Source organism: Castor canadensis, chromosome 12, assembly GCF_047511655.1.
Source record: "Castor canadensis chromosome 12, mCasCan1.hap1v2, whole genome shotgun sequence".
Classification (NCBI taxonomy): domain Eukaryota; kingdom Metazoa; phylum Chordata; class Mammalia; order Rodentia; family Castoridae; genus Castor; species Castor canadensis.
In genome coordinates, this window is record NC_133397.1 from 85,527,934 (window position 1) to 85,555,872 (window position 27,939).

At 40.2% G+C, this 27,939-nt stretch overlaps 1 protein-coding gene across 1 annotated transcript in view; it reads right to left on the reverse strand.

Moving 5' to 3' along the window:
- The window catches only part of Aff3 (ALF transcription elongation factor 3), a 494,906-nt gene that overhangs the window by 98,282 nt on the left and 368,685 nt on the right, over nucleotides 1–27,939 (reverse strand). Inside the window, exon 10 of the mRNA XM_074050356.1 lies at nucleotides 4,441–4,492. Coding sequence (XP_073906457.1) covers nucleotides 4,441–4,492 — 52 coding nt within the window. The remainder of the gene's footprint in view (nucleotides 1–4,440; nucleotides 4,493–27,939) is intronic.

Genomic DNA, 27,939 nt, shown 5'->3' on the forward strand with positions numbered 1-27,939 from the left:
CAATTGATAGAATGACCAGACAGAAAGTCAGAAAACACATAGAACTCAATAACATCAAACAAGATATAATTAATTGTTACAGACCATGCTACCCAATAACAGTGGAGTTCATGTTCTTTCAAGTGCCCAAGAAATACATACCAACACAGATCACATGTTGGGTCATAAAAAGTCTTCAACAAGTTTATATGAATTGAAATCATATAGAGTATGTTCTCTGATCATCAAGGAACCACACTAGAAGCCAATAAAAGTAAGATAAAAGGAGATCTTGGAACACTTGGAAATTAACACAAGCAAAGAAGTAGTTTCATTGAACTGAACAACTATGAAAACACAACATGTCAAAATTTGTGGGCTATAAATCTAAAGTGAAATGTACAGCACTAAATACATTATAAAAGAGAGCAAGTCTCAAGTCAATATTCTAAGCTCCCTCAGTGAACTAGAAAAAGAGCAAAAGATGCACCTAAAGCAAGCAAAAGGAGGGAAATAATAAAAATAAATGGAAAACTTAAACAGAAAATATCAATGAAAGAAAACAAAAAGGTAGTTCAAAATCAATAAATCTCTATTAGGACTGACAAAAAAGAAACAAAGAGAAAAAAAGAAAGATGATAAATGATGAGGATGAATATCAGGAATGAAACAAGGCTGTCACTACAGATCCAGCATGTATAAAATGGACAATAAAGGATACTACAAATAAGTCTATACACATAAACATGACAGCTTAAATGACATTAGTACTTAAAGAGTATATATTACTACAACTTACCCAGTATGAAATAATAATGTGACTAGTACTATAACTATTAAACAAACAGAACTTGTAAGTTTTAAAAATTTCCAGGCCTACATGGTTTCACTGGAGAATTCTGCCAAAGAAGATTTTTTTCCCCAAGGAAGAATTAATATAAGTTTTTATATAGTCTTTTCAAGAAAAGAGATGAGCAGAGAACATTTGCCAATTTCTTTTTTAAGGTCAGTATTATCCTGATATCAAAACTAGACCAGGATGGTACAAAATAGAAAACTTCAGACCAATAGCCCCTGTGGACATAAAAAGACAAATGGGTGGCCAAAATGTAGTACAACTGGAATTCCTTTACATTGCTGGTGGTAATATCAACTGATACAACCCTTTTGGAAAATTGTTTGAAATAATCTACCAAAGTTGCTCAGCATTTATACTTCTGGGCACAGACTCAACAGAAATGCTCCCATATGCTAAAAAAAAAAAAAAAAAAAAAAAAAAAGACCTTTTCAAGGATGCTGATAACAGCGTTATTCTAATAACCTCAAATATCCACCTATCTACCAGCAATAGAGTGGGTAAATAATGATATGTACACACAATGAAATAAATGTGATATAGCAATGAAAGTGAAAAAACTAAACACATGGAACAACATGGGTGAATCTCATCAACAATGTTGAGTGAAAGAAGCCAGGCACCAAGATAACATGCTGTAAGAATCCATTGATATAAAGTTCAAAAACAAGCAAAACTACTCTGTGGTGTTAGGAAACAGGAAAGTGATTATTCTTCTGGAAACATGGAGGGTACCTGGAAAGTTGGTTGTGTCTGTCTCTTGTCTGAGTGCTGGTTACATGGATGTGTACGCTTAGCATATGTGTACTTTCCTTTATGCATACTGTATTCAATTATAAGTTGATATTATTTATTGCTTTATAAAATTTTACTTAGTTATTTGTTTATTTATTAGATAGGGTCATGTTATGTTGCCCAGGCTAGTCTTATACTCCTGGTCCCAAGTAATTTTCCTGCCCCAGCCTCACGAGAAGCTGGGCTTTATAGGTGAGTGCCACTGTGCCCAGCTGATTCCGATCATTTTTATAAATGATAAAAAGCAAAAACATCAGTCTGCTGGATCTGGTGACATGAGGATGACAGGTGACCTCAAGTTCTGAGGAAGTGGCGGGTGTGGGGATCTAACATTAATTCTCATTTTACAAGCAGAATACTAAAGCACAGATCAGTGGAGAGGCTGGACCAGTGTTCCAAAGCTACTAAGTATCAGAGCAGGGATTTGAACCCTGGAGCAGAGCTGTTGGTTCTTCATCGCTAAACCAGGCTGCTGTCTTATCATTAAGAGCACAAACACAATGAGAAAAGGCAACAGTAGACAGGAACATTCAAATGCACAAGTCGGAGGTACTCTGCACAAGGAAACAGGTGCAGCAACATGAAACCCTTGCAGACATCTCTCTATTACAGTGGCCATCCAGGCCAGCTGGATCAATATTCACAGACAAGCAAGTGTGATGTGAGGAAAGGCAAGAGGCTCAGTGTGTCACATTTATTGAGACAGGGAAGTATGTAATACTTGAAAGATTTTGGGGTAAGGGGCAAACTGTGATTATATCTGGAAAAATCATTTGTGGTAAACATCCAATAATCTCACAACGTCAGAGACAAATGAAGTGTGTATACATGTATTGCATGTGTGCACAGGCTATGTTCCTTCAGGGGAAAATCTTATTTTGGCTTAGAAGAGAAAAAAATGCCCTATCATTAGTCTTTTTTTTTAAAGGGGTAATTAAGATTTTGTGATTAGACCAAGGTATAATTATAGGCCAGAACAGGACAACTTAATAGAATTAGTGTTGAAGAATTAACTTAAGCTACCATATACAAAGCCACTGTCTGCAGTCTTAATTATGAGACAGGGATTACTGCATAAATACCACTCATTCTGTCAGTTCCTTTTATTGCAAAAATAGGAAGATGCAATGGACATGCATAGGAGAATAAAGAATCTGACCTGTATATTCACAATACAATATGATACAATATACAATATTATTGATATAACACAATATTGCTGATGACTACAAATTGGAAGGGAGTAGCTAGTAAAGCAAGGGAGTCAACTAAAGCTGTTTTGGAAACGTGCATGGTTTTCTATTATGAGTTTTTTCTTAATGGTACTGGGGTTTGAACTCAGGTTCTCATGCTTGCTAGGCAACTCTACCACTTAAGTCACTTTGCCAGCCCAATAATGAATTTTTTTTTAAATTGAGTTTTCATTAGAAATATCTTCTGGAAATAGCTTAAGAAACTATTTCCAAATTTAAAAATGTTTGCTGACTTAAAATCTATAGGTCCTTTTGCTAATATAAAGTAAGTGCCATTTATACATTTGATACTCATTTATTCATACTGAGCCTATATGAGTCTCTCAGTGGAACAAAAGACAGAGATAAAATCACTTGCTTTTGGTCACAGAGATGAGAAACTCAAATTAGGAGTGAAGCTCTTTTACTGTTCTGAGGCAGTTGCTGAGTTGTGGGTAACTGGTGTGGAGACCAAGACACAAACTAATCTATATCTTAAAAACTCAAAGCCTAAGCCATGCTACTTGCCTAGCTAATCTTTCCTCTCTGGGATGGTCTCCACCTGCCAATCTGGTTCCCAGATTCTCTGAGTCCTTCTCACAGCCTTGCTGTCTCAGTTTCTCTCATAAGGAACCCTTTCCATGACCCCTGGCCATATTCTGCTCAGCTCAGACATACCTGGAAATTTTCCTCTGACTTTTATTTCACCTCTGATCACCCTCTCCATAATTATTTGTACTTGAATGTCTAGACAGCGAATCATCTATGTAACATTTCCATGATACCTTTGAATTAAGTTCACTGTTCCAAAATTGATTGAGTGGAATATGTATTTTGTATTATATGTTTATCCACTTGACCAAATACAATATAAGAGATGAGAAAAAGGGAACATCAATGTAGGAAAATCTGTCTTTAGTGTTTTAAAACTTGTTTTAAATATAAACATTTCCTGAAATGCAGAAGTGAATGTGATGAATGTCAAGTGGATATTTTTTCACCTTAACTGGCTGATCAGAAGAGTATTTATAACCCCCTGACTGATGTCTCAAGCTGATAAATCAATACCAAGGGAGAATATTTCAAGCACATTTATCATTTAAGACAAACAGTCTCTACTTAGCATGATTATTTTTTATTCATCATTTTACCTCACCTCTACATTTTCTCCTTCTTGGTGTTAACAATATCTGTATAATAATTCTCAATATTTAATGTTACAGATTTCCTGCTGCATGCTGATGAGGTTAAAATCACATGTTTGAATTCTAAAGACCAGTTAGTTTTGCTGAGAGAGAGAGAGATCAAGAAAAGAAAAGAAGGCTCTGTTTCCTAGGGAAGCCTGATCCTTATAAGCTTTCTTGTTGTTGGTCTCCATGTCATTAAAAAAAAATCACAGAATTAAAGTTTTAAGGGTCTGGCTCAACTGCATAGAAAATCATAATTATCAGAGCAAAGTCCAGCACTGCAGAGCAGCACAATTCAGTTCCTACAAGTCAGTTCACACCCAGCCCAGTTCAGCAGGTCAGTGGTATCCATGTGACATCCAAAGGACAGCCATGTGCAAGCAAATCTTACCTGTTCACTCTCTTCTTCATCACTACTTAGCTTAAGGTCATCTTCTAGCATTCTGAAAAAAGTAACAAAGAGGTACAGACACTTAGTAGAGTCACAATAATTCAAAACCAAAATATCATCTTTATAAGATTAGCATTTCAGTAAAAAGCCAATTTGATTCCTTAAGTTTTTTCCCTCTTCCTTTGAAGTGATGTTCCTCTGGTGTACACAGAAAACAGCAGTCACATCATGAAAATTAATGCTCTTGATAGTCATAGGATGAGATGGGGATCCTCCAAGAGTATGCTGTTTTAGACAAATGGATCCAAAGAAGGGCTTTTCCCTAGGAAGTTTTAATTCCACAATTACTTGTTCAGTGCTTTCCATGTCCAGGCAGTGGGCTATGTCTTGGAACTGGCCCAGGGGACATTCATGGTAAAGAAGGTGAGAGACAAGTAGAACTCTGCTGAGAACCATGAAGAAATGGACTTGAGCTATGACAACAGCGTAGGCCTTCCATCAGCGTAAGGGCTGGAAAAGGCAGCTACTCAAAGGTGTGGTAAGTGGAATGCACTGACTAGGAGGGAGCCTCTACATGGACTGTGAGGGCCACTTCCCATCTATACAATGTCCCTCTGAGGAGTCCTGATAGCGGTAGTGAGTTCATAAAAGCTAAATAAAATGCAACTTCTGACCCTACCAAATTGTTATTCTTATCAGCATTGCTGAATGATTTCTTCATAGAGTAGCAGTTTTCAGATTAGTCCATTTAAAAACAAATCTTGCTCTGAAGCACAGTCTGTAGAAGTGTTCCACAATAGCAGAGCTGTTCTGCCTGGGAGCTATGAGGACTATACTTGGTATGGCCTGGGGATCCAGACATTGACCCAAAGGCTACAGAGACCTGTGTTTAATGACTCCATTGTCCTCCTTGATGTCCCCCCCAAATGTGTCTAATGTCCTTTAAAGATCAATTATAGGTACCTCTATTTTTGTAAGTTCTTTAAGTGACTTTCAGGGTGAACTGGGGGTAAGCAGCTATAGGGCTGGGCCTGGACTCAGTTCTGCCTCAGATATCTAGGTGTTTGGGGTGTTATTTACCATACCCTCTGCCCACCCCACCCCCATTTCTCTGTTTGTAAAGTAAAAGTTATGCTAGACAATCCTGAAGGTCTAATGCTGCTTTAGATTCCACACGTCTACAAAATAAATTTGCTCCTCTCATCTCATAATGTAGAAAAAATCTTCTGTCTGTGCCAGAGAACACAATTGAGTCATTTCTAAGTCATTTTTGGCATACCATTGAAGCATTACCACTAGGATACCAAATCTGCTTCTTCACAGGCTACTGCCACCCCCCCCATGGGCAAGTAGCAGTTCTTAATTATTTAAACCCCAAGCAAACACACACAGCGTCAGCAGACACTGCAGAACTTCACCTCCATTACTCTCTGCAACTGGCAGGTCATTCATTTCCTTAACCTCACAAGTGTGCACACTTGGCTTCAAAGATAAGGTACATCTTGGTGATTTATTTGAACATTGTTTGGAAACAACCCAGGGAAAGGGCCTGGGTTTTCTTTGCCCTTGAGTACTGAGTGACAAGCATAGTGATGACACTGAGGACAGTGCCAGGTTGTTGGTTGGACTGAGACATCTTCCCCAAGACTATTTTCTTACTAAAAGCTCAAGTGCCTTTCTGATAAAAAAAAAAAAAAAAAAAAAAAGACCAGAGAAGGAGACAATTTCTTGCCTTTGCCCTTCATCCCCTCTTTTGAGGTAAACTAACATTGCAGCTTTGTTTAATCTCTAGGATGCCCAGCAGGTATTGAGTGTTCTCAGTGTGGGTCAGTCACATGGGTGGGTAGGGGAAGGGAGGGAGATGCATGCATGTGCGCACACACACACACACACACACACACACACACACACAATCATCACAAGCAACCCCTCTATCATTAGATGGAAGTCCTGTCAAGGATAACTAGGAATTTTAATCTTTCTGCAGACAACAGAATAGTGTCTACAGAGTTGAAGGTCACTATCAACCAGAGCCAGAAACCTCAACATGCTTTGAAGTAAAGGGTTTTAGCATGGCTGAGAATCAGCTGTGAAACTTGTCACCCCTTGAGTCATCACAATGACAATAACAGTGTGTGAAGTGCTCTTTTAAGGTAAGGAGCGCAACTTCCTATTGTTTGTATTAAGTGTGTACTAAACGTGTTGCCATTACTTGAATGTGTCACTTCAATGTTCATGTTTTGGAAAGATAATCCCCAGAGTCCTATGTTGATGGTATTTGGAGATGAGACCTTTGTGTTTGCTCTGTCTCACCATGTGATGCCCTCTGCCATGTTATGATATAGCAAGAAGATCCTCGACAGGTGCCAACACTGTGTGCTTAGACTTCCCAGACTCTAGAACCACAGGCCAAATAAACTGTTTTTATACATCATCTTATCTCTGGTATTTGTTATAGCAATGGAAAACAGACTAAGAGATGTGTCAACACACAAACACATATCTGTTTGAATCTCATAGTGGTTCTGGGTCTTGGCCTTTGTCATTTTTATAACTGAACTCATTTCCCTTTGTCACTATCTCCAGAAGAAAAGCAGCTAGGAATATATGTTGCTTTGTTAATAATAATCACTCTATCACTGATTTTTTTCTATCATATTACAAACAAATTTATTGTGTTTCTGGCTGAGTTCTAAAAACAAAGGATCACATGTGTACAGTTTTGAAAGCTTTAAGTCCAAGATTGGGCAGCCCCATCTGTTGGCCTTTGGTGAGGGACCCCTTGGCTACATTACAACATGGCATCTTGGTAGGAGTACTGTGAAAGGGAAGATCACGTGGTGAGATAGGAAACTGGAGAGGATTCAGGTTCACTCTCTTATAACAACTTGTTCTTGTGAGAACTAACTTACTCCATGAGAACAACATTAGCCCTGTCTGATGGTGAGGCTCCCAATGTCCTAATTATCCTCTACTAGGCCTACTTCTTAAAGGTCCTACCATCTCTTACCTTGGCCACATGGGGGACTAAACTTCCAGCACATGAAACTTTGGAGGACACACTCAAATCTACCCAAGCCACAGCAAAAACGTACTTTGCATCCAAGAGAAACTGATGTTTATGCCTCACCTTAGGCCCAAAGCAATGGTACCAGCTGACCATGAACTGAAACCTCTGGAATTGACAGTCACAATAAGTCTTTCCTTTTTAAAAATTATTTCTCCCAGTGTTTGTTACAGCAATGAAAAACTAAAACACCCTTCACTTTATATCCCCTCAGAGCCCTCTGGGTAACTGAACCCCAGACTCAGCAGAAGCTCTCATTGTTGAATGCATGTATGTGCTGGACCACCTAAGTATTTTCTAGAAATTATCTTAATAAATCCCCAAGCAATTCATCCATGGTGGGAGGTGGGCACTGCTGGGAGCAGCAAGTTACAGGGGTGAGAGCACAAACTCCATGGTCATACTACCCAGGATGCAGCCTAGTTCTGCCAATCAACTAGCTTCCTGAGATCTTACTACACACTGTTTAGAAAGTGCTCAGTATAGAATTTGACATAGGTATGCTCAATCAATTTAAATTTTTATTAGTATATATTAATTATACAAAAATTAGTTTCATTATGGCACTTTCATACACACACACACACACACATACACACACACACACACACATATATAATTTACTTTGATCATATCTATTCCCCCCATTACCCTCTCTTGTTCCTGCTTCCCTCTCTCATTGGCCTCCTTCCTTCTCCCTAATAGTCTCCTTTCTACTTTCATGTCTTTTAAAAAAAAATCTGGATTCTTCATATGAGAGAAAATATATTTGTCTTTCTGCTGAGGATGGCTCAGTGGTAGAACACTTGCTTAGTACATGTGAGGTTATGGGTTCAATCTCTAGCACTGCCAAAAAAAAAAATCAACGTTAGCCTTTGCTAATACAGTTGGCCCTCTGTACTCTTGGGTTCCATATCCCCAGATTCAAAATATTTGGAAAAAAATTTCAGTTGAAAATGTAGACTTTTTTCTTGTCATTATTCTCTATGCAATGGAGTATGACCCCTATTTATGTAGAAATTATATTGTACTAGGTATTAAAAGTAACTTAGAGATGATTTAAAGTATATGAGCAGATATGCATAGGTCACATACAAATATTATGCTGTTTTATGAGGGACTTGAGTATCCAAAGATTTTGGTATGAGGGGAAGGTCCTGGAATCAATCCTCATGGATACCAAGAAACACCTGTATTCTCTTTTACTATGAGGGAACTGGGCCTCAGAGCAATTAAGAAACTTGCATAGACACACAAACTGAGAAATAAAGACATCTTTGTAATAAACCCTTAAAACTAAGCCACTTGCTCTCCTTTCAGAAGAGGTCTCTTTTTGAAATGACATTCCCTAGTGATCCTGGACAGGGGATGCATTTTAGGTTACAATAGCTACATGGCTGATTGGCCTGACATGGCTTTATGTCTGCCCCAATGCATGGGGAGGTGGCCCCAACCTGGGAGCCAGTGGTTGGCCACATAGCTAGGAGTCCCTCATCAGGGCCCACTACCTGATGACTGAGAGGATGCTGAAATAAAATAAGACAATAAATTCAGTTTGAAATTGAGGTCAAAGAGCAGCCTGAGGTTGAGAAACCTGGACTTATGGTCTTAACCCCTAAAGAGCTGTCAAAGTACTGTCAGAGACATTTCAAGCTAGCATAAGGAGTCTGATCCAGGTGACTGAGAAGCATGCCACTAAAGGACACAAGCAGGATTTTTAAAACATGCAATTAAGTGGTTGAGATTCTGTCCATTTTTTCCTTGGGGACTATGTTAGACAGCAGCTTCTTATAATTATTATCCCAGGCATGATATAGGACATTTCCTGATACTGGTGACAGAGGTCAAAAAGGCTTGAGCCATCAGTTAAATGGGCTCATGTGATTATGCAGGAGAGAAAAGAGGGTCTTGCCTGAGCTCAGCAGAGGCAGGGATGAGAGAGAGATTCACTAAGAACTTTAAAGAGGAAGCAAGCCCAGGACATACATGACTTTTTGTGGTTTGTCATGAACTCCCTAAGGTAGAACTTTCCCTCTTTGAAAATGAAAGATGAATGGAAACATACCTCACTATCAGCAGTAGAATTAGCTTCCAACCTCCTAATAGCTGACACACTTGTTCGTTTATTCCTGTGTTCAGTGAGTGGGGGGGTCACATACCATAGAAAGCACACTGTCTTCCAGGGCTGCTTCTCCTCCCATACAACATTCAAATCAGTACTGTCATTGTACCCTTTTTTCAAGGCCTCAAATTGTGGTGTTCTGCCATTCATATTCCTGGCAGAACCAAATGCCTCATTTGAAGGCAAATTCAGTAGCTTTCACAAGAGGGAGGAATTAAATACAACCTTTGTAACTTCAACATTTGGCTACCATAAGTTTCCTGTGAGTATTATTTACTTAATTGAGCAAGAGGAAAACCTATGTTAGACTTGGTGCCTACCATTTTGAGACCTAAAGGTCTAAGGAAGGAGGAATAATAGCCCAATCATAACGGATGGCCCAGCACTTCTACTGCTTACTTGAATCCCAGACAGGTACTGCAAATGGCCACAGTAACTACCTCTGCGGTAATGCAGCCAGTTCATAGAACACTGTTTTCTAATTAAAAGCATTCCCCCTAAATTACATGTGATTTGGGGTTCCTAGAAGATCTGAATCCTTCTGTGCTTTAAAGTTCATTTAATTTTGCTTACTTTTAAAAGTTCATTTCATTTTGTTTTATCTTAATGGCTTTAAAAAAATCTGAGTTTAAATTGGGCTGTATGCTTCTCAGATATGTTTATACAGCAGATGCTGCTATCTCCACCTACCTGAAATTTAAAGCCAGAGAAAAATGTTTATGAATCCCCATTAAACATATTCATATATGCAAATATCCATTCTAGCAATTAGCATTGCATGATATCCTATTTGCTATGCAAGCACACCCTTCTGCAGGCATTCCCCGGCCATCATCTCCAATGCTTGGAACATGGGAGAGACCGTTAGGCAACTCATTTCATTCTTTCTGAAGTCCAATGTTCCGACAGGGTTGATGCTACCATCTGCCTGGGATTATTTTCATTAACAAGTGACCACCTTCCTCTCTGCACTTGTGTGGAAAAACTTCGCTTGTGGCATTCCAGTGAACTGGGAACAGGAAGGCCAGTGCAGGCTCATGTTGGGGATTAGTTATTGAGTGCATCCAAGACACCGATGAAGTAACAATCTGGAAGCAAATGCAGAAATCAAAATCAACAAGAAGAGGTGGTCTAGATAACCTGACAATGTCTAATTCTGATGTTTTCAGATGCAGGGATTTCTACATCTTTGGAAGCAGTTTTGGTTCATAGTGAAGTGGTGTTTGCTCACACATATCTCCTTCCCGGGACCTCTTTTGGTTGTCAGTGCAACAATATAGGATCTGCTTCAGGTGGAGAAGCACTGTATCTCTTCTATTTATAATCTTATGTTTTCTTAGAGACAATGACTTCTGATAATCCCTTTTTCCACTTAGAAGCTAAGTGAACCTGCTACAAAGGCCTGTCTTCCCTGGGCACAGCATCTTATTTCCTGCCTTTATAAGATCCCCACAAAATCCAACCTCATTGTGAGGATACTAGCTGTTTCCAAGGGGATTTCTCAAGCAAAAAAAAAAAAAAAAAATCCAACCTCATTTAGGAAACTTGCCAAACTCTGGTGAGATATGGAATGAGTGTGTGTCTTCAAAATCTCAGTCAACTGTCTTTCCTGAGAGTAAACAGAAGTCAGATGCAAAGGAGAATCTGGGGTAATAAAAGGAAGCAGCCAGTGACACTAGAATCTTGGGTGGTGGAGTAGTTTTGAAATGGCAGCTGCCAGGCAGGCCAGCATTTCAGTATGAATTCAGTTGCTAACTAGCTCTGTGAACTTGAGCAAATCCTTTACTTTCTCTGGACATAGTTTCTATATTGCTAAAGTGAGGGTTGGATAAAATGACCTCTACATATTCTTATTGCCCTGAATTCACTGGCTCTTTTGCTTTTCTCAGTGGTTAGAAAGTCCAGGAAGACTGTTGGAAAAGGGGTATTGAGGATGATATGATGCAGTTAACAGTAAAGCAGAGTGGAATTTGAGTAAATGGTGTCAACATGCAACTGAAACCAGGAGACCTGAACAGAGTCTTCAAGTCCATGTATGTCAGATGAGGCACTCCAAATGGTCATTGTAAGAATTAAAAAGAAAATGCACATGACAGTGCTTTTAGATAGTAGAATGTTATATAAATAAACAGAGTACTTGCCTACTTTATGGAGAATTTTCCGATGTATTTGAGTGTGTAGGAGAGAACCTTACCCTCAGGCTCTGGTCTTATAAATCTGAAATACTGAAGAGACTTCTCTCAGATCAGGGAAAAAGGAAATAATAAGACTATACCTTAGTTTTCAGTATTGGGTACTGTGACGTCTGAATTGATAAGATGGTGCGAAGTGGACTTAGGACCTGTGAAGTGTTCTTCCCTCTTATAAACTACCTATTGGCTTTAGATATTCTTTAGATTTCTCTATGTAGTAAGATGTGATCCTCACCAAATTCACTGCTAAGTGACTTTTGAGTAGTTGAAAAAACTATGTTCATTTTTTCTCATAAGAGGGTCTACAAATAAAATCAGATGACATCTAAGTGATCATCTCAACAGGTGCAGAAAAAAATGCTTGACAAAATTCAATAGTCTTTCATGACAGAAAACGCTCAACAAACTAGGTAAAGAAGGAATGTACTTCAACACAATAAAAGCCATAGATGACAAGCCTTCAGCGAACATCTAAGATCAGGAACAAGAGAAGGATGCTCACTTTTACCATATCTATTCAATGTAGCAGTGGAAGTCCTAGCTAGAGCAATTAGCTAAAAAAAAATGAGGTGTCCCAATTGGAGAGGAAGAAACAAATTGTCTCTATTTGCAGATGACAGAATCTTATATGACTCTACCCAAAACTGCTACAACTAAAAAATGGATTCAGATAACATCAGAAAGTGGTGAGCAGACCAATAATGTCACAGAAGAGCTTTTACCAAGTTCTCTGGGTTCTGTTCCATATTTCACCAGAAGCCTGTGTTCTTCTCAAAATTCTATTTCTACATGATCTTTCAATTCTTTTAAAAGGAACACTTTGTTCCCAAACTCTACCATGAACAAGCATTTAGAAGAGGATGAAGTCATCAAATATTTTTCAAGGTAGCTGAAATTGTACATTTCTAGCTTGGGACATAGCATGGAGTCACCTGGAGTGCATGGCATTCACCCACCAGATACAGAAAATACCAAAAAGAGAAGACCACATCCCAATTTTATCAAGAGGTGACTGCCTTAAAAATGAGGGTTTCCTGATTAACTCTCTGAAAATAGTCAATACTTTTTTTTCTAAACATTTTGTAAGCTAAATGTACTTGGTTGCCCATCTGATTTATACTCTGATATTAGTTGACTCTGAGAGTGCTGTGGGGAAAATATTTACAAAGGAACACATCTTAGGGTTCAAACTGTTCCACCTTCAGCTTCCAGGATATGTAGGAAGTTCCATGGGAGCTTCAGGAGTTAGACCACTAATTCTCAAACTTGAACCTGCACTAGAATCACTTGGCTTACTCAAATATTGACTGCTGGGCCCACTCCAGGGCTACTGGTTTAGTAGGTTTGGGGTGAGGCCTCTAATGTTTGCATTCTATTAAGTCCCCAGGTGATTCTCAGGCTGCTAACCTAGGGGCCATTCCTTGAGAACTACTGTACTAGGCCATAACCTTCAACAACTAGATCAACAACTGAAAGTAGAGTCTATGACAGGGTACCCAGAGCCACCTCTGAGGGCATATGAAGGCTGGTAGTCTGGTAGGGGCCTGAGTCCCTGATACTCAGATACTGCCTTTATATTTATTTCTAACTGGATCTCGTCTATAACGTTTGCCTGTCCACAAGGTAGAATCCCAAAGAGCATCAGGTCACTCTCCCCAACATCTGCTAGAAATGACTGTTCCTTCATTCAATTGAGGCCAAGTCATTAGAATAAAAGTTCCCAAAAGGTTTTGTTCTTAAACAGCATGCAGTTAGTAGGGGGCGGAGGCAGTAATCTAATGATTTTAATTTGGTGGGATAAACATGAGAGCAGAGGGATGCTTGGGAAAAGCTACCTGGAGGAGGGCACACCTGAGCTGTCAAGGTACTACAGGAATGAGGGAAAGATAGTTCTACAATGGGTACAGTCCTACAAAGGCAGGACTACAGCCAAACATGAAGTACTTGGGAAATGGAGATAGTTTATTTCCTTCTTTCCCATGGTATTCCTTAAAAAAAAAAAAAACGAAAACAAAGATAATACACACATAGGGCTGGGGCATAGCTCAGTGGTAGAGCATGTGCTTAACATATGCAAGGCTCTGGGTTTGATCCATAGTGTGTGCATACACACACACACACACACACACACACACACACACAGCTCAAAATTTTGCACACAGAAAAAGAAAAAGATATTCGGTGACATATCTCCCTTCTATCCTGTCTCTCTACCTGCTTACTGCCTACTTTTCTTGTCTAGTTACCCATTTACAGTTTCTCATATGTTAATTTAGAGTTTCTCTGTGCATTAACAAGTCAATGTGAATGTAGTACATTTGACCCATTAGAGCAAGTTTAGGACATTACACAGCAATCACGTAGGAAAGACATATAATGCTAAGTGGACCCTTATCACCTATTGTGCTAGGCATCTTCTAACAAGGCTCCCCACGATCCCTGCCTCCTGATATTCGAATGCCCCTTGTGTAATGCATTTTCCAGAGTGCCAGACCAGTGACTTGCCTTTACTGAGCAGTATAGGATAACAGTAGTTCAACGTTAGGTGGTTTCTTCTGGCTGGAATGTATGATCATTTGCTCATTGTTGGCTTGCTCTGATGAAGCAAGCTGCCATGATGTAACTGCCCAATGGGGAAGTCCCCACAGCCAGAGAGTGAGGGCAGCCTCTGGACAATGCCAACAAGGAACCAAGGCTGTTAGCCCAATGACCCAGAAGGAACCACATCCCGCCAACACCCACGAGAGGATCTTTTCACAGTCAAGCCTTGAGATGAACACAGTCCTGGCTGACACTGTGTTTGCAGCCTATGACAAACATTGAGAAATGATTCTTGACCCACAGAATGGATGATGTAATAGATGATGTTTTAAGTAACTGAGTTGAAAGTAATTTGTTAGGCATCAATAAGTAACTGATATGCTGGTGACCAGTATTAAATATTTAGGGTGTCTCTTCTTTAAGGTTGCACTCAATTACTTGAGTAAAGTAATCATAGCCACCATTCAAACTACCCAGCAGAAGTATGTGGGCCAAACTGGTAATGTGACATCTTCCAATAATGACATTAAAGAAGTAAAAATGGATAGGTGAAATTAACATTAATAAAATATTTTAAGTCAACATAACCACTTTAAGCATGATGATACAGACATTTCAAGTGTTCAGCAGGCTCATATATCCCTGACTATTGGATAATAGGCTAAAACCTTTTGTTGGAAAGTAAGAGTGTTCAAATCTCCAAGAGGTTTTATGATTTTCCTTCTCACATTAAGTCCTCAGCCCTTTTGCTTCTTTTTTAAAAAAATTTTTTGGTGGTACTGGGGTTTGCACTCAGGGCTTCCTTCTTGCTAGACAGGTGCTCTACCACTTGAGCCACACCCCTAGCCTGTTTTGCTTTAGTTATTTTTCAGGTAGGGTCTCATCCTTTTTGCCTGGGATGGCCTAGAAGATGATCCTCCTACTGTGCAGACATGCATCACCTCACCAGCTTGTTCTTTGAGATAGAATCACAATCATCCTCCCAATCTCTGCTTGCCACATAGCTGGGATTATGGCTGTGAGTCACTGTACCAGCTGGTACTTTTGTCTCTTTTCAGATGGAAATACCTTTAACACTTCCTATCTAATAGGTTGCATGAGACAAGCCTGTGAAAGTAAAGACCTTCATAATTTAGAGTGTTGAGTCACTGAGACAAGAGAAAGAGAAGGCTTTGGCTACAAAACCATTACAAGTGTGTACCGCTACCAACAACTTCTGGTAGGTGTCAGAATCCTAAAGGCTCTCTTGGTCTGAGTTAAACATGCCTATGACTGGCCCTGCAACTAATTTTGATGAGGCTTTTTATGGCATACCACAATGCATCTGAAAACTCTAACTTCATAGAAGAGTGAAGAAGCAGAAAGCAACACATTGGTGCAAGTGGCCTAAAAAAGGAGTATGATCAAGGCAGTGGGTTTAGGGTTCAGTCCTAGGAAAACAGAACAGTGGGTAGCCTATAAACACGGCTTGTAAAACTGACCTCTTGGCAAGGGACGTCTGTGCACCTGTCACTGACCTGCCCATTTCTCTTGGATGTACTAAAGACAGAGTACTGAAGTTATTTGAAATTTCTCAGATTTTTTTTTCATTGTGTATTTAAAAAAGCATGCTGGCTGTTTATTTGGAATTACAGTTCTAGCTGGGTGGAGTTGAGTAGCCCAGAGGGATCTCTTTGATAAAAGAATAGGAACACGGCTCCCCCTTTCTTCAAAAACCATGGCTCTTCCTTCAGAGAAATGCAAGTGCCACATGTGATTTGTGTAATTGTGAAAACATGAAGATGCTCCGTATTTTTAAATTTAGGGCAATGTAGGCCACAGTGATAAAGTTACATTATCTGAACACATTACACTGACATTTCTTCCTCCTGAAAGAATTATGGGGAAAGAAGGCTACATGTACTCTCCCATTTCTACCAAAAGACAACAGGGACTTAAAAGCAGTACTGTAACAAGGCATGCTTTCTCCTCAAAAATGATTTTAAAATTCCTGTCTTTGTTACAAGGACTTCCAGAAAATTAGTTTCTGAACTTGATGTTCTTGGTATTAAAGAATTGGGTTTCTAAGGCTGAATGAATGAATGCCAGCACAGTGTGCTAAAGAGCAGGATCCTTTCCTGGGAAGACAGAAGAGGAGAGGTCAGAGGATCCTGACCAGGGACATAAAGTGTTCTTGGCTGTACAGATTCAGCGAGGGGCATGTCTTAAACCTCTTTGAAGGAAATCTGCACCTAACCAGAGAGGAAATGAGATATGCACATATTTATTTGGTTCAAGTATGTGATGTTGAGTATTAATTGGTGATTGTCAGAAAATTAGTGAGCTGGTTGGCTATTCTGTTTGCTAACTAATGGTGTATTTACTTAATTGATAATTTTTATGGTCAGAATGCATTGACTCTAGAAAGGTCATATATACAGTAGGTTAAGATTTATTCTTTGGTTTGAAATACCAGTTTTTGCATTTTTGTGGCTGTTTTTATTGACAAGTTAATTGCTAAGAGAGTTAGTTCCTAATTAAGAGATTTATTGGAAAAGACAAACTTTTAGAAAAGAGAACCAAGCATAATCTCCTTGACAGCAAATTCATGCACTTTAAGCTAAAACAACCTTCACATGCTCCTTAGTGTGGCATCACAGTCATTTCTAAACTTCACTGTAGGTTGGGATCATTTGGAGATCTTTATAAAATATTAATCCTGGTTCCCACTCCACCTGCAGATTCTGATGTAATGAGTTTGGGGTATGATCCGGGTGCCCCGAGTATTATAAACTCCCTTAGTGAAGTTTGAGAACCACTGCATGACATAAATAGACTACACTAGAGGAGCTGAGGGTCAGGATAGCTCCAGATCGCAGACAAAGTCCTTGTCTCTATGGTTTACAGTTTGTCCATTAATAAAACAGGATGATCATCAAGGCGCAAATGAGACAATTCAGGTGAAAGCACATGGTCAACTCCAAAGCTTCGCAGGGTTTTTTGTGATGGGTTTAGCACTGCCTGGGGTGCCTTTAAACCTACTGATTCCTGTACTTCATCCCCAGAGATTCTGGACTCACTGGTCTTAACTAGGTATTTTTGATAAGTTGGTACAGTCATATGCTGAAGTCTATTCACTGGTGTGATGGTATTAGGATGCAGGGCCTTTGGGAAGAGATTAGGTTATAAGAACAGAGTCCTCCTGAGTAGGATTATTGCCCTTATGAAAGAGACCCCAAAGAACTCTTTATATCCTGGAATCCTTTCCATCGTATGATGACTCAGCAAATAGGTGCCATCTATGGACTAGAATGTAGACTCTCACCAGATGTTCAATCTAATGTCTTGGTCTTGGATTTACAAGCCTGCAGAACCATGAGAAATAGTTCTCTGTTGTTTAAAAACAATGTAAGGTCTTTTGTTGTAACAGCCTAATGACCTAAGACATAATCATCATAAATAAATCTACCACTCAGTCATGGTTAAAGTCTTAATTCCTGTTGAACTAGCACCTGTGCATTAAAGCTATCCCCAATCCACAGATAGGAAAGAAGCATTCAATTCTTATCTGACTTTGTACACAACTAGTACACTGTGTTAGAATTGTCTATTGACTCATCAGGCTCTGCCTCCATTTGAATAAGAATGCATTGGGGCTCTGAGTGTAGCTCAGTGTAGAGACCTCATAAGCACCCTAGGTTCAGTCCCCAGTACCTCAGAAAAGAAAAAAAAAAAAAACAAATGAATGCTTTAAGGGGGGGTTATGTTTCCTCAGTGCCTAGGACAAGGCATAATCCCATCATTACTGGTAAATTAAGGAATTGTGATGCATTTTAGAATTCTTCAATGGTTGTTTTCACAAACTACAGGCAGTGCTGGTGAATCTCAGATCATTTCCTGGCCTGTCTTTCGGCCTCTGGGAGGAAACACTGAAGATTACATGGATTATCATGTCTTTCAAGCTTTTTGGAGAAGTCCTCAAACTTTCTTCAAAACCACAGAGCACAGGATGCTCAGTTTCCTGTCTGGTGGCAATTTAGCATCATACCCCCTCTGTACCACAGGGGCTAGAGCTCCAGCAACTACATTTCCCAGAACCCCCACGAGCAGGGTTTTTTTGGTGGTACTAGAGTTTGAACTCAGGGCTTCCCAGTTGCTAGGTAGGTGCTCTACCACTTCAGCCACATTGCTAGCCCCTTTTTCTTTGCTTATTTTTGAGATAGGGTCTTGCCTTTTGCTCAGGCTGACCCGAACCATGATCCTCCTATTTATGCTTCTTGCATAGCTGGGATGACAGATGTGTCACCACATTTAGCTACTCGTTGAGATGGGGTCTCTTAAACTTTTGCTTGGGCTGGCCTTGAACTGCGATTCTTCTAATTTCAGCCTTCCAAGTAGCTAGGAAAGGTGTGACTCACTGACACCCCACTAGGGTTTTTGTTTAGATGTTGCCAGTGATAGGCACTTGAGTAGGGCTTGGGAGGTCAAAAAGAACAGAACCACTATTGCTCCCAGGGCAGTGAAGCAGGTGCATAATCTTCAGCAGATGGCAGATGGGAGCTTCTGCCAGTGGCTCCCCAGGCCTCCTTCTATATGAATAAAACGTGCACGTGCTAGGGAGTCTGAGATTATTGCTAGCAGTTTCTTGCATTTATTGATACTCCGAAGTGAATTTCTAATTACTGAGTTTTTGTTAGCCCTGTTGTCTAAGCTTCTCTAGCCCACCCAATGGATTTGGAAGCCAGTAATTCTCTATGTTAAGTATCTTTTGATTTGAAATATCTAAAATGTTTTCTTTTTTCCAGATCACACTCTGATAGGTATAGTAATTACGAGCATGGGCTCTGGAGTCAGAAAGCCTGATTTATCATTTATATCCAGACTTTGCCACCTACTAGCTGTGTGACCTTATGCAAATAACTTCGAGTGGCTCTGCCTTAGCTTCCTTATCTGAAGAATAGAAAAACAAGAATGTTTACCTGGAAATGATATGGGTAGTCACATGAGGAAAATAAATGAAACAGTTTATAAAGTGCCTGGTATGTATTAATTATTCATAAACATTACTACTGATATTTTTTCCCATTACATCTTGTAACAGTAACTATTCTATACCTTATGTCCATTTTATTGTTTCTAACAGAGAACACAGATTCTTAATGTATTCAGTTTTTCCAATAAACACATTCTAAAAGCCAGAGATATAAAGAAAAAGTCTTTGCCCTGAATTGGCTCATGGTGTATTGGGGACAGAGGCAGAAAAGTAACCTATGATGTGATAACTACAATGGGAGTACAAATGTTTATCTTCCTTCCTTGTCAGGCAATCCTGGCCCTATTATTTTTCTTCATGCATTTATTCTAGTCTGAAGACATCTGCAATTCTCTTCTGTGTCTACTGCAAGTTTTCCAATGTCCTGTCTAATCTGTCCTATGTAGGACACAGTCCACTCACTATACAGGCTATATAAATATTAACTCAAGTGGGAAAATTGCCTGCATTATGGGGGAAGTAATAATTCTGAGAGTTAAGACGTAAGAGTCACAAAGTAAAACTTTCTCTACCTGAACTCATTTCATCATACCCTCCTCAACTATGTCTCGAGGGGGAAAACAGCCATGTCCCTTCTTATTTGTGACATCCAGAGTCACTTATGATTTATCACAGAATTTTAACAACATTGTCGTATGGTGCATGGACCAAGATGATCAATTCTGTCTCCTGTGACTGTGATGTGGACCAATCCAGAAACGGATCCTGCTGAGATGCAGTCAGCAAGGGATCCAGTTTCTGGAACATACACCCTCAAGATTTTCAGCTTTTTGTGATTTGGAGGCTTTTATGCTGATCCACTAATGCTCTTGGCTGCAGATATAATAAGTTGGTCATTTAAATGTAAAGAGAAGAAAAAGACTTTTGTGTTCCATATTAAAGAAAAAGCAACCCACTAGCTATTCACTGGACTGGGAGATTGGAATATGATCCTCCAACTAAGGCATTTCCATGAATTCAGCTTTCAGATTACCACTTTTGTAATACTTTGCATATTATATCTGATACTTCCAAAAATTTTCATTATAAAACTAATCCAGGTGGACTGAATAGACAGATCAAATAACCACAATCTTAAAAAAAAAGACTCATGTATTTTAGGACTAATTAGCTCTTTTAAAAAAAAAGTGAATAGGCTTGAAAATTAGTACAATTATATTAAAATGTTCTAACTCCATTTTCAGGTACATACAACTGGCTTTTGTGGTGAGAACATGATTCCCTGGGTCAATGTGCATCTCCATCCACCACTTATACCCTTTGGGGTGTTGTTCAGCTCACAGTGACACAGAATGTGTTAAACAATATGTGGAAGTTAAATCCTGTCTTATGTATTGCAGAAGAGGTTCTGTCTCCTGGGTTGGCAGCAGGGACACCAGGGCAAGTCAAGGCTTCTTCAAGCATTTACTCACGGGTTTGCATCAGATATATTTTGAATTTCAGTAGAGAAGAGTACAAGACATTTTTTGCCCATTCTCCTTCACCCCACTGCCTTACACACACACACACCACACACACACACACACACACACACACACACAATTTTTTGTGGTACTGGGGACTGAATTCAGGGCCTCATACTTGTTAGGCAAATGTTCTACCTTTGTGTGTGTGTGTGTGTGTGTGTGTGTGTGTGTGTGTGTGTGTATGCTTTGATTGAACCCAGGACCTTACATATGCTAGACAAGTGCTTTACCACTGAGCTATAGCCTTTGCCTAATATTTGTTGATTCCCTAGTGTCAGGCTAGGGAAATTCCACCCAAGAAAGAAGATAAATTCGTTCATCAAATTATTAGGTGGGTAATGGGAGTGATGTAGAAATTTCTAGTCAAAAAGAACAGAGGGCATGTTCTAACCCCTCAGTGCAACACACTTCAAGTCATGAGGCTGAGCTCTCAGAACCCTGGGGAGTCACAGGAGAAGCTGCTTCAGCTGCCCTGTATGATGGAGAGATGGCAGGATGTTTTGGAGTAGGGGCAGCAGGCAGCATGAGGAAGCACAGGACTTAAAGTGAAAAGTCAGGCCAATCACTAGTCAACTGCTGTTACTTTAAAACAAACTTACCATATTATAATTTGAGATTCATAGAAAAGTTACAAAGATAATACAGAGTTCTCAAATACAGATGGTCCTTTATTTACAATGGTTTGATTTAAGATCTTTTGGCTTTATGATGGTGTGAAAGTATGCTCAAGTAATCATTCTGTGTTTCATTGTCAGTATTCCATAAATTATAAGAGCTATTCAACACTTTACTATGATAGGCTTTGTGTTAGATGGTTTTGCCCCGCTGTAATATGTTCTGAGTATATTTAAAATCGGCAAAGCTAAGTGATGATGTTAGGTAGGTTAGTCATATGTGTTCGCATACATTTTCAGCTTGTAATAGGTTTGTGTGGATATAACCCCACCACAAGTTGAAGATCATTTATACTCAGTATCTGGTTTTCCTTGCTGTTAAGATTTTAGGTTTATACGACACACTTGCCACAAATAACAAATCAGTTCCGATACACTAACTGAAGTCCATATATTAACTTAATTCTAGTTTCTTTAGTTTTGGGGGGGAAGATGGAGTACTGAGGTTTGAATTCAGGGCTTTCTGCTTGCTAGACAGGTGATCTACTACTGGAGACACACATCCAGCCCTTTGTTCTGGTTATTTTTGAGATGTGGTCTCACTTTTGCCCAGACTGTCCTGTACCACTAATCCTACTTTATCTTTCTTATAGTAGCTGGGATGACAGGTGTGCACCATTGTGTCCAGCCATTAGTTGAGATGGGGTCTCATGAACTTTTTCCTTGGGGTTATCCTTGAAACTACATCCTCCTGATCTCTGACTTCTAAGTAACTAAGAATACAAATGTGAGCCACTAGCACTCAGCTCAGTTTCTTTAATTTTTATCTAATGTTCTTTTATGTCCCAGGATTCTACCCAGGATAAAATGCCACATTTAGTCACCAAGTCTCTTTAGAGTTCTCTTGACTGTGATGGTTTCTGAGACTTTCCTTGTTCTGATGACTGAGCATTGTGAGGATTGCTGGCATGCATCCTGTAGAATGCCCGTAATTTGGGTTGTCTGATGCATGCTTCAGCTAAGGTGATAGGTTTTTAGGAGAAAGACCCTAGAGGTAAAGTGCTAATTTCATTACATCCCATCAAGGGTGCATGTTATCAACATGACTTATCAGTGACATTAAGCTTTGTCACATGGATGAAGTTGTCAGGTTTTTCATAGACAGCACATGGAAGTCACTAAGCACAACACATACTTGAGAAGAGGGTTATGCTCTCTCTTCTTGAGGGGGCAGCAGCTACATAAAATATTTGGAATCTTTTGCTTGTCTATTTGCCTCCATTTATTTATATTAGTCACCTGTTTATATCAATATGGTCTCTTGCATATTTACTTCTTTTTTTTTCCAGTGCTGGGGACTGAACCCATAGCCTCATGCATGCTAAGCAAGCCCTAGCATGTCCCCTCCCAGCCTCTTGCATATTTACTTTTTATATGAATTATAACTCAATACTACTCAACTATTTAAAATGTCACATTGAAAAGTCTTAGACCAAACAGTCTTTCCAGCACTCCGCAGTGCGGCAAAGGGGCAGAGAGAAACAGAGTGGCCATATGTTGCCAATACTCGCTACAAGCACAAATCAATACCTGTGCAGAGGGGCTAAACTTTTGACCAAACATATTTTAAGTCCTAGCTGAGCATTCAGATTCTTGACCAGCAAAAGCAGAAGTTTTTCCAAATAGAGCTATCTGTATATCCATCAATTGCCAGATCAAATGGACACTTTTGTTTCTTTTTTTCACTTGGTCACTGATTTATGTGACATTTGGACACTCTTTTCTTGAAGTCCTCCTTGCATAGTTTTCTGCCTTTCCCAGTTCTCTTTATCTTTGACCTCCTGTTCCCTTCTACTCCTTCTGGCCACTCTTCGGAAGTTTCCATTGCCCGAAGATTCTGTCATCAGTTCTCTTCTGCACCCTTTCATCCCCTCATCTACTCCAGGTATGACATCCATGGCCACTTCCTCTAAGTGCTCATTCCTTAGGGCTAATTGTTCCTAGCATCATTGTGGCTTCCAGAGGACACAGCCCACATTTTATCCCACTGCACATCTTAACCACACGATAAATGTTTGTTCAGTGATAAGTTAACCTCCTATTGGATGTTCCTGTGCCTTGCTTTGTCTGAAACCAGAACCTGTTTCCTGCTCCCCTGAAACCCAACCTTCACTCCTGACTTCCATATCCAGAGCCGCAGCACTGCCACCCACCTGGCCATGTGTGTGGGTTTTGACTTCCACTCTGTCCTCTCTGTAGACAACAAAACTCTTAGTGGTGTCTGTCCCATTTCTCAAGCTTTCTTTGGAACCTTCTCTTTCTCCATTCCTTGTGACACAGGGTCACCCATCAGCTCTCACTGTGAAAGCTTACTAACCCACTCCTTCTCTCCAGGCATTTCTCAGGGCTCCATTTCCCACCTTGCTTTAGTCTTGCTGCTTCTGAAGGCACATAAGGCTCTTTATGGATCAGCCTCAGCTCACTACAGCTGCTGTTCTCTTCCAGCCTTGGACCCAACACCAGAATAATGCAGACTTTTTACAGTTCTTCTCTGAATCTTGGCCTGACTGTTCTTCCTGAATGATGCCCTCCCTTTCCTCTCTGTTCTCATCTATAACTCACCTTTTAACAGTCACTGAAAGGGTACTTCTTCACAATCAATGAACTTAGTTAATCTCCATCCATTACACACATGTCTATTAGTGCACTTGCCACCCTATATTATAATTGTTTGTCTTCAGATCTGCTTAGCTACTTGGCTTATGGGCTCCCTGCGAGAATTGCCTGGGCCCCCTTTCTGTGCCTCCAGTGTCTGAGGGACTGTGAAAATTAATTACATAGAGTGGAGTCATTCTTGCCATACCCTACTGAAATGGAGTGGAGGAGTCACAAGAAAAAAGAGAAACAGTCAGGTAATAGACATTTGCTCCAGGACTAACCTCCAGAATGAATCCAATGGATAGCCTGCTCTAACTTTAAGGTTATTTTTACTTAGCAACTGTTAACAAAACTGGTAACTATGACCTTAAGACTGGCTTTACATAGCAGCTACTACCACTTATCAGAGTTTGCTACCTTCCTCAAATAGCCAAATGAACTTTCTTTCAAAATAACTTGCATAGATTTATCTGTCCTAATGAAGTCCCCAACCTTTCCTTTGATCTCCAGACCTAACAGAGGCCACTGCAACCTATGCCTGTGTGCCCCAGAAGCAATCCATTTTTTTCTCGCTAAATAAAAGTTTCTTTGTTGGAGGTTTGTCTTTATTTTTGATTGACTTTGATAGGGACATGAATATTTGTTTAACAGAACGTAACAGGAGACAAGACCTGTAAGAGGTCTAGATTCAAAACTCCAAATGGAATGGAATACATTTTAAATCTTTCTTTAATGATCTGAAAATAAGTTATAAAAGCTCATTTAGGAAAAAAACACTTAAATAGATAATAACCATGTTCTTTGAAGCTCATTATCTATATGAACCTTAAAAACAGTGGTTGGGCAAATTTGTCTACCATAAAATCAAACCAACAGTGAGAAGGGCTGAGAACCCCAGCCCTGAACCAGCTGTGTAGTAGCTTGTGGAATAACAGTTGCAAAGACAGAATAAATTCATACTGCTTTACAATACCTGTAGGAAAGAAACAGACATGGTAGGCTACTTTTTAATCCATATTTTCCCAATAAAATTTGACTTTTGACAAATATGTTTGGTTAAAGGTATTCTAATACAGGATTTTTAAAAGAAAATTTAATTTGTTTTTTTAATAGTTTCTACTCAGGCATGGTGGGATTTCCTTTTTTTTTCATTTTCTTGGTAGAGAAGGCAGGAGCAGAGAGACCAGGATGAGGGGTGTGGGAAGGACAGACAGCAGCAATGGTGGGCCGCATCAGGCAGACTGGGTCTGCTTCTGTCTGAATGTCAAGGCTATGGAGTGTATGAGGCAGAGACAAAGGCAAGCTGGGAATGCATGTTGAGGGGACTCATCCCTCACTTTGCCCTTAGAAAGTTGAAGCCAAGCTGAGGGTCATTTCTGGCTCTGTCTGAGACTCCCTAACAGTCTCTTTGTCTTCACTACAATGGTATTAGCCAGGATTTCTCCCCTTCCATCCTCAATACACTTCCTACTCTAGAACAATTTTGGGTTTCTGGATTACCACAGTTGGTCCCCAAACCCAGCTGCACCCAGTCACTGCCCACTGCTCCAGGGAGGGAAATTCAGAGTCTCATTTGTTCACTAGGGGCTCTACAGAAGATCTTTTAATATATGTGAACCCACATTATTTTCATGAAAAATACAGCACTGCAATACAGAACGTGCTTCCTGCCGTTCTGCAGCCTGCAGTCTGGGACGGACTGTGATTTTGCAGCATCTAGCATTGCTGGTGCTCTGGTGCCCTTGTCTCTAGCCAGTGTCTAAGGTGGACCATTTCTCTGCTCTCACAGAACTGCCTTCCCAAAGAAAACCTTCACTCAAGGCCAGTGTCAAAGGACTCATGACATAAATGAATTTGTGAGGCAAGGAAATCCCCTTAAGGGAGCAGGGGCCAAATGCTGCCTCATTTAACCCTCAGAATAATTTGCAGAATGTTTTAGAGGTGAAGAGGCTCTGGTGATGATCAAGAGTGGAGCTTCAGGGACTTTTGTCATTGCTGTTGGCATTTTGGCCCTCTCCAAAGGAGCCTCAAGTCAAGTGTCATCAGCTGCTTCTCCCTTCTGCAGTGAAACACCACTGCAAAACACAAGTGGTCACCAAGCATGAGTGAGGGGGCTGGGTAAAGGGACAAGTCATGCAGAGCCCAGGAGCATGTGACTAGATCAGGCGAAAAAGGAATTTAAAGAAAGAAGCTACATCGATAGGAGGGTTGTTGGGTGGAAGGTAGGGAGTCTATCTGGGGTGGTCTTGTTTCACAAGCATATTTAATTAGTGGTTAGGACTCAGGAGAAGACTGAGTTCCTATAATGAAAGAATATGATCTAATATGGAAGGCTGAGGCCCCGAAGGGACATTTCTGAAAGGCCCTTTTGACTCTCACCAGGTAGCTTCTGGAAGCAGTGACTGGCACTCAGCCTCCAGAACCCTCGGGTGTGACAAGATCAGAATGGCTTGGCTCAACTGCAGGCAGGTGTGGCTACCTCTACTGCTCTAGAGGCACCCGTTTTCTCTTTCTATGAGGCCTTATAGAAAGTCCAAAGAGGGCTACTGACTCTTAGTGAAGCAGGGCTGAGTCCCAGGGCACAGAAAAGCTGAAGTTGCTAAATTTAGTTCTGGTTCTCATTGAGCACCATGCCTATGGGCATGGTGGCCCCTAGGTCCAGGGACGCAGGACAATGCATTTTGCTTGTCCTTCAGTCTTGTGCTCTTATTCAGTAGGATATTAATTATTCTCATTTCTGAACTTATTAATGGCTGAGTTAGAAAGAGATTACCAGGTAAGGCTATTCTGACCTGCAAAGAACAAAATGATAATGTGTTTTCTAGGAGAGGTGAGAAGACAAGGAGGTAGGGAGCCTAAGCCTACAGGGCAGTGTGCCATGTCCTCATCCTCAAGGACTGGCACTTACTCTGCCAATTCCAGTCTGCACATCCTTGAGGGCCCATCGCATGTACCTCTCCTTTAGAAGTGCATCAGACATCCTGGTTCTCAACCTTCCCTCTCTCTGAATGCCACCAAGGACATGAGGTTTTGGGTTGGATCCTGCTAAGTCTCCCTCCTTCTTCCATCTCCGTCTTCAGTATTGAGATGACACATTAACCGCTGCCCCCCCTCAACCCCGAGGCTTCCAAACCAGGGTATCAGGTACCAGGTGAAATCAGTGTAAAATCCTTGAGCCACATCAGCCTCTAAAGCCAAAGTGCTCTCCTGTGACTGGCTTTGTGGTACCCAAAGCCTGTTTGACTGGATATCCTTATCTTCACTCCTCTCACCTTATATTGAAGCCATCATTTGCTCCCCAGCATTTTACACCTTGCAGGTTACAGCAGGTGCCATGCCAAATTCCCATATCCATTTTATTTCCATGGCTATGCATGGGCACAGAACAGGAATTCAACAAATGGACAAATTCCTTTTGGAACCAAATGGAAATTAACAGACTTTGTGAGACTGCAGAGAAAAGAGAAATGTGATGAAATAAGAGAAGTGGGATTTGTATGTTCTCCCTCATATGTGGACATTAGATCAAGGGCAAACACAACAAGAGGATTGGACTTTGAGCACATGATAAAAGCGAGAGCACACAAGGGAGGGGTGAGGATAGGTAAGACACCTAAAAAATTAGCTAGCATTTGTTGCCTTTAATGCAGAGAAACTAAAGCAGATACCTTAAAAGCAACTGAGGCCAATAGGAGAAGGGGACCAGGAACTAGAGAAAAGGTTAGATCAAAAAGAATTAACCTAGAAGGTAACACCCACGCACAGGAAATTAATGTGAGTCAATGCCCTGTATAGTTATCCTTATCT